This window comes from Carlito syrichta, unplaced genomic scaffold, assembly GCF_000164805.1.
Source record: "Carlito syrichta isolate Samal-C Ts95f unplaced genomic scaffold, Tarsius_syrichta-2.0.1 Scaffold306853, whole genome shotgun sequence".
Taxonomy (NCBI): domain Eukaryota; kingdom Metazoa; phylum Chordata; class Mammalia; order Primates; family Tarsiidae; genus Carlito; species Carlito syrichta.
The window spans coordinates 67,253-75,154 of NW_007250949.1; the positions used below are offsets into that span (position 1 = coordinate 67,253).

The 7,902-nt window shown below is 41.3% G+C and overlaps 1 protein-coding gene across 3 annotated transcripts in view; it reads right to left on the bottom strand.

Annotated features, from left to right (window-relative positions):
- The window catches only part of ARFGAP3 (ADP ribosylation factor GTPase activating protein 3), a 62,906-nt gene that overhangs the window by 23,259 nt on the left and 31,745 nt on the right, over positions 1-7,902 (bottom strand). For all 3 annotated transcript variants that reach the window (XM_021715217.1, XM_008063447.1, XM_021715218.1), the window contains 2 exons: positions 6,560-6,606; positions 4,871-5,013 (listed from right to left, as the gene is read on the bottom strand). In XM_021715217.1, coding sequence (XP_021570892.1) covers positions 4,871-5,013; positions 6,560-6,606 — 190 coding nt within the window. The remainder of the gene's footprint in view (positions 1-4,870; positions 5,014-6,559; positions 6,607-7,902) is intronic.

The window sequence follows — 7,902 nt, forward strand, 5'->3', positions numbered from 1 at the left end:
CAAAAAAAAAAAAAAAAAAAAAAAAAAGAGGCCAGAATACCATGTTTCTCACAACTCTAGAAGCCCTTACAGATTGTGGCTCAAGGGAAGGCTGCAGAATGCTCAGATCAAACAAGTGGATCGGCTTGGAGCAAACAAGTGGATCGGCTTCTGCCTCTTCCTACCCTTTCTACCAAGTGTACACACAGACCACGTCTGAGGATGGGTCAAGAAACTGCCAGAAGATAAAGATCATGACACTGCATGGGCCATTTGGTTTCACTGTCTAACAGAACAAGAAACAATACTGCTCTGACAGTTTGCTTTGTTTACAGTCATTCAAGAATTTACTTGCAAAATAACACTCTCATGTCTTAAGGATAAAACACATGTATTTTATTTTAGGTGACATAGCACTGGTTTGTGAAGCTAAGCAGTGATGGTGAATAATAACTGGTGTGGTTGCTCTGAACAAGGCCAAGAAAGTTGGCAAATTGGGTTCTGAAATCAAATTCATAAAATCTCCCTGATATGCATCTTTGCTTTTATGATATATTAAACAGTCCTAATGAAAGATACAAGGCTGGTTGTTGCTTCTAATATTATGCTAATCTCCCTATGTTTTTATGGTTCTCCACTCAGTTTACCACAGGAAGAATGCTGACCAGGCTCTGACTTTACACAAACTCTAGGAAAACCTTAAGAATGAGCAATCTAAAGCCAGGCTTGGTGGCTCAGCCTGTAATCCCGTGCCTTTGGGAGGCCGAGATGAGTGGATTGCCTGAGCCCGTGGGTTCGAGACCCGCCTGGGCAGCGAGACCTCATCTCTACAATAAATCAAAAAAATCAGCGAGGCATGGTAGCGCATGCTTGTAATTAACCGAACGTGGTGGCGCACGCCTACAGTTCCAGCTACTTGGAAGGCTGAGGAGGAAGGGTCACCTGAGCCCAGCAGGTTGAGGCTATGGTGGCCGTCAGCATGCCACTGCTCTCTAGCCGGGGTAAGAGTGAGACTCCAACACATACAAAGATTTATCCGCCTGGGCAGGCGAGACTTCATCTCTACAATAAAATCAAAAAAATTAGCCGGGCGTGGTAGCGTGCGCCTGTAATTACGGCTACTCGGAAGGCTGAGGCGGCAGGATCGCCGGAGCCCAGCAGGTCGAGGCTGCGGTGGCTGGGAGTGGCCACTGCACTCCAGTCTGGGTGACAGAGTGAGACTCCAACTCAAAAAAAAAAAAAAAGAATGAGCAATCTGGACAGAGCCCATTTCCAAACACCAAGAGAAGTTGCCTAAATACTCAAATCTAACCTTTCTCTCTGCTCAGGGTCAAAAACCTAGCTTAGTTACAGAAATTAAAGTCTTTGACAACTCAATGTAAATTTCACAGAGAGCATTTCAAACCATATTCAACTTAGATACAGTTTAGTGCTGCTCCCTATGTTTTGTGAATTAAATGACAAGGAGAAATAACTGAATTTCAAATTATCTGGGCTTAGTTTATTAACTCCACTTAGCAAACTGTCAGTATGAATAGCAAGAAATTACATTTATTTTGGCACCTACTATATGCCAGTCACTGTTTATATATATATATTTATTTTTTTTTGGCAACGTGGTCTCTCTGTTACCCAGGCTGCAGTGCAGTGGCATGAGAACAGCCTCAACCTCCTGGGCTCAGGTGCTCTCTCCCAAGATGGAACTACAGGCCTGCGTCACCAAGCCCAGCTAATTTTTTTGGATGTTTTGTGGAGACGAGGTCTCGTCATGTTGCCTAGGCTGGTCTCAAACTTCTGGGTTCATGCAGTCCTTCTGCCTCCGTTTCCCAAATTTTTTGAGATTACAGGTGTGAGCCACTGTGTCCAGCTTATTACATACTTTTTTCATTATACATACAGTCTATAGTAACCCACGCTAAAATGGATAAAATGCACATAAAAATAGGAGAAAACACCATAAAAATGGGGATCCACGTGGCTTTTCCTTTCTATGTTGCATATCCCAGCCCCACCTTTCTTCTCTCCTTATCTTTGATACTCAGTCACACTTAGTTTCCAGATGGCCATCTTTCTCTCATGCTTTCTTTCTTTTTTTTTTCTTCTTTTTTTTTTTTTGAGAGTTGGAGTCTCAATCTGTCGCCCAGGCTAAAGTACAGTGGTATACTCACAGTCATCCCAGCATTGATCTGCTGGGCTCTGTCGATCCTTCTACCTCAGCTTTCCAAGTAACTGGAACTACCATGCCTGGCTAATTTTATTTATTTATTTACTTACTTATTTTTTGAGTTGGAGTCTCATTCTCTCACCCAGACTGGAGTGCAGTGGCCGCTCTTGGCTGGAACTATAGGCGCGCACTACCACGCCCGGCTCATTTTGATTTATTGTAGAGATGCGTTATCTCCAAGTTGTCCAGGCAGGTCTCGAACCCGTGGGCTCAGGCAATCCACTCACCTCAGCCTCCCAAAGGCATGGAATTACAGGCTGAGCCACCGAGCCCGGCTTTTATTTTTTATTGTAGAGATGAGGTCTTGCCAAGTTGCCTGGGCTGGCCACAAACAAGTGGGCTCAGGCAAACCACTTGCCTTGGCCTCCCAAAGTACTGGGATTACAGGCTGAGCCACTGAGCCTGGTCTCTCTTTTTTTTTTTTTTTGAGTTGGAGTCTCACTCTTTGTTGCCCAGGCTGGAGTGCAGTGGCTCGCTGCTCATAGCCACCGCAGTCTTGACCTGCTAGGCTCAGGCGATCCTTCCACCTCAGCTTTCCAAGTAGCTGGAACTACAGATGCACGCCACCATACCCGGCTAGTTTTTGTGATTTATTGTAGAGACGAGTTCTCACCAAGTTGCTCAAGCTGGTCTCGAACCCCTGGGCTTAGGTAATCCTCTCGCCTCGGCCTTCCAAAGTGCTGGGATTACAGGCTGAGCCACTGAGCCCAGCCTCTGTTATGTTTTCAACACAAACAAAAACTTCTCAAGAGCTTTAAAAATGTCTACTAAAAACCAGTCTTTTAACTGGCCTCCTGGCTTCCAGTTTCCTCCCCATTTTTCCTGTCCTGGATATCACTACCAAACTCACTCTCCCAAGACACCCCTTCATCATGCAACTCCTTAAGTTCTTTCTGCCTCTCATGTAACAACTGCCAGCGGGACATTAAGGTGCTCCACATGATCATTCCAATCTCTCTAATCCAGGCACGTCCCCCAGACAAACATCACCATTCCTTCTCCTTTATTCTCTTTAACTCCTACTTCTCCCTCTCCAAGATCCAGGCGCAAAACCTCTGGAGATACCACCATAATCATACACTTCCATTTTATTTAGAATTCAGAGTCCAATAGGGCTTCACATTATAAATATTTTTTTCATTATGGAGATATAATTCACATACCATAAAATTCACCCTTTTTTTTTTTGTGTTGGAGTCTCACTCTATCGCCCAGACTGGAGTGCAGTGGCCGCTCCCGGCCACCGCAGCCTCGACCTGCTGGGCTCCGGCGATCCTTCCGCCTCAGCCTTCTGAGTAGCCGGAATTACAGGCATGTGCCACCACACCTGGCTGATTTTTTGATTTATTGTAGAGATGAGGTCTCGCCAAGTTGCCCAGGCGGGTCTCGAACCCACAGGCTCAGGCAATCCACTCACCTCAGCCTCCCAAAGGTGCGGGATTACAGGCTGAGCAAAATCACCTTTTTAAAGTATGATTCAGTGAGGTTTTTTTTTAAAGCATATTTACAAGGTTGTGGCGGCCCAGAAGCAATCCCATACATTTTTGGCGGCCCAGAAAGCAATCTCATACATATTAGCAGTCACTCCTCATTTCCTCCTCCCCTAAGCCCCTGGCAACCACTAAGTTATTTTCTGTCTCTATGGATTTGCCTATTGTGGACATTTCATATAGGCGGAATCATATATGTGATCTTTTATGACTGGCTTATTTCTTAGTACAGACTTTTCAAGGTTTATCCACGTTATAGCATATATCAGGACTTTTTTTCCTTTTCATGGCAGAATAATATACCAAATTTTGTTTATGAAGTTCATCAGCTGATAGACATTTGGGTTGTTTCTACTTTTTTGGCTATTAGGATCAATACTGCTGTGAACATTCATGTACAAGTTTTGGTGTGGCTGTATGTTTTAACTTCTTTTGAGTCTTTTTTTTTTTTTGAGTTGGAGTCTCACTCTGTCGCCCAGACTGGAGTGCAGTGGCTGCTCCCGGCCACCGCAGCCTCGACCTGCTGGGCTCCAGCGATCCTTCCGCCTCAGTCTTCCAAGTAGTCGGAATTACAGGCATGCGCTACAACGCCCAGCTGACTTTTTGATTTATTGTAGAGATGAGGTCTCGCTGCCCAGGCGAGTCTCGAACCCGCGGGCTCAGGAAATTCTTTTGAGTCTTAACTTCTACTTAGGAGTTGATTTGCTGCGTCACATAGTAGTAACTTTATACCTAACTTTCCAAAGGACTGCCAAGCTGTTTTCCACAACAGCGACACCATTGTACATTGCCAAAAGCAAGGTATCAGAGTTCCAATTTCTCCACATCCTGGCCAACACTTCTTATTGTCTGTCTTTTTATTATGGCTGTCCTAGTGGGTATGAAGCAGCATCTTTCATGTCAGTCAATATCTCTTGATGCATCCCTGTCTCTCCTTTCTCATTGGCACCACCCCAGTCCTGCCCTCACAGCTTCAACCAGAAATTGTTGCTGTCCCCCTTGCAACTAGTTTCTTTCTCTTCCAATCCACACGTCAATGAACTCTCAGTTTTCTTTTGTAGTACCCTCCCCCCATACATGCTTAAAAATAAATGGCATTTAGAAAGCAAATCTAGGTGCTGTTTAATTAATCGTTTTATTCTCCAAAAACATATTACTATAAAGAAATTTAACTTACATTGATTCTTCCTTAGGTGCTGCCTTGGCCAGAATGTCTTCCTGTTCCTTCATTTTATCTACAGCCTGAGCTTGTTTTTCAATTTCATTAAAGCATGTATTCACCAGCTTCTGGGCTCCCAAACTTCCTTTTTTGGTCCCAAGCTAAAAGATATATAAGAAATAGTCTACCCAAGCTGCTTAAAAACTTTTGTAACTACAGCTAACATTTACTGGTGCTTATGACCTGCCAGGTAGTGACAAGCATTTACATCTGTCCTCTGGCTTAGTTCTCACAACTTTGTGAAGTTCGCATTATTATGGTCATGCCTCAGTATCTGCAGAGGATTGGTTCCAGGATTCCCACAAATAGCAAAATCTGCAGATGCTCCAGTCCCTTATATAAAATGGCATAGTATTTGCATATAACCCATGCACATCCTCCAGTATACTTTAAATCATCTCTAGATTACTAGTAATACCTAATACAATGTAAGTGCTATGCAAATAGTTGCTAATATTATATTTTAAATTTATTATTATTATTTGAGTTGGAGTCTCACTCTGTTGCCCAGGCTGGAGTGCAGTGGCATGTTCATGGTCACTGCAGCCTTGACCTGCTGGGCTCAGGCAATCCCTCTGCCTCAGTCTTCCAAGTAGCTGGAACTATAGGCATGCGCCACCATGCCCAGCTAATTTTTGATATATTGTTGAGATGAGGTCTTGCCAAATTGCCCAGGCTGTTCTCGAACCCGTGGGCTCAGGTAATCCTCTCACCTTGGCCTCCCAAATGCTGGGATTATAGGTGTGGGCCACTGTGCCTGGCCCAACTTGTATTATTATTGTTGTATTCTTTTATTTTTTTTTTGAGTAAAGGTTTCACTCTGTTGCCTAGGCTGGAGTGCAGTGGCACGATTACAGCTCACCATAACCTCAACCTCCTAAGCTCAGACAATCCTTCACCTCAGTCTCTCGAGTAAGTGGTACTACAGGCATGTGCCACCACACCTGGCTAATTTTTTTGATTTTTTGCAGAGATGAGGTCTCGCTATGTTGCCCAGTCTGGTCTAGAACACCTGAGCTCAAGCAATCTCCCTCCCTAGCCTCCCAAAGTGCTGGGATTATAGGCATGAGCCACTGTGTCTGGCCTTTTTTTCAAATATTTTTGATCTGTGGTTGGTTGATTCCATGGATGAGGGAACTAAAGTTCATTCATGCAAGTTATGCAACAAAGCCAAGATCACACAGCCAATAAGTGGCGAGGTCAGGATTCAAACCCTGGTACTTGTCTCCAAAGCTGGTGCTTTGAAACACATATCTGTATTTGAAAGTTCACCAGACAACTACCTTCTAGCCTCGCAAGACATCATTGCTTATAGAACTACACAAGCAAGAGAAAAACTCCCAAGGGGCCTTTGTTAATTTTTTTTAGAATTTTGTCATAGACAGAAGAAATATTTAATTCACTAAGTATAACATTAATCTCTTTGAACAAAACATATACTCTTTATATCAAAGCCACATTTATTATAATATGACTCAAAATAAAAAAATAAAACTAAAATGACCAAGTGGCTTTTTAGTTTTAAAACCAAACTATGGGCAATCGCCTCGGGTCTCCTCCCACTGTGGGAGTTTTTCTGTGATCTCAATAAATTCTGTTTTAAAACAAAACTACTAGATATTTTATACATAATTGCATAATACTCACTCCTTTTTTAGCTTGATTTGGTTTCTTTTTTATGATAGAAGAAACCTCTGCCAAAAAATAAAAATGAAAAAGTCAGACCGATAGAAATCATACATATTTTTCTTTTTTAGAGTCTTTTAACATGCTAAGATACTGTACATTATTGCTTAAGAGATAACATTTTCCACACAAGTTTGTTATCCAGAAGACTCAAGTATATGGGCAAATGTTAGATGAACACAGCTTCAGCCAAATGGAGAACTAAATGTTTCCATGTGGTAACCAACTCAGAGAAAACGTATTTTTGAACACCACACTGAAGAGAAATAGCATGAGCTTGCTCCATTCAGCACTTCAGAAGCACGTACAGATGCCTATTAGAACAAACTCTTCTATTAAGCTCTCCTCCACAAAAACTTTGAAAATTATTATAAAATATCAAGTTAGTCAGGCATTATGTATACAACTAAAGCAATGAGTGATGTATTTTTACACTTTTGTTTTATATAGATTTTACCATATTAGCCAAAAGAAATATAAAGCATTCTATTATTTTAGTAGCAGTACTTTCTAAATTATACAAAAATACATGGTGCTTTTATAGAAAGTTTCTTAAAGATCATTTTCTGAGTACATTTTAATCTTAGGTTTCTAAGAAATTTAGGATGTTTAAAAACCCAGCAAAAATAAAATCTTACTTTTTCTTCTAAAGACAAGAATGTACTTTGATAGGAAAAGACAACAAAAACTCACAAATAGCAAAAGGTTACAATTTTTAGCCCTACGGAGAAAATACCATCATTACATTTCATGTGAAAAAGATATCCACGGGAATTTTTCTCTCTATCGCTTTCTTTTAGATTTGTATTGTAGTAGTCACCTAACCCGTTCCCAATCTCTGATGAGTTTAATACATGATGAAAATGTCAAGAACATTTCTAACAGTTATATTTCCCCAAAGCAGCTGCTTTCCAATTAATGTAATATAACATGTACCAATTTGAAATTATAATTCTCCGATAATGAAAAATTAAAGTTCACCTTCTGTAAAATCAGAAAGAGAAGAAAATGCTGAGTTCTTGAGTAAAAAGGAATAGTGTGGATGTTCTGACCACTGCTTATTTTGGGAATATAAACCAGCCAACATAAACCAGCCAGTAAAAAGCACCTATAAGAATCCTGGCTGCGTGTACAGATTGCGGCATTTCATATCCATTAATCTGACTAAAATATAGCAACTTTTGCTTAATAAAATCACATTAATAGATTCAATCATGATGTTCTTTTATTTTTTATTTTTTTTATTATTATTTTTTTTTGAGTTGGAGTCTCGCTCTGTCGCCCAGACTGGAGTGCAGTGGCCG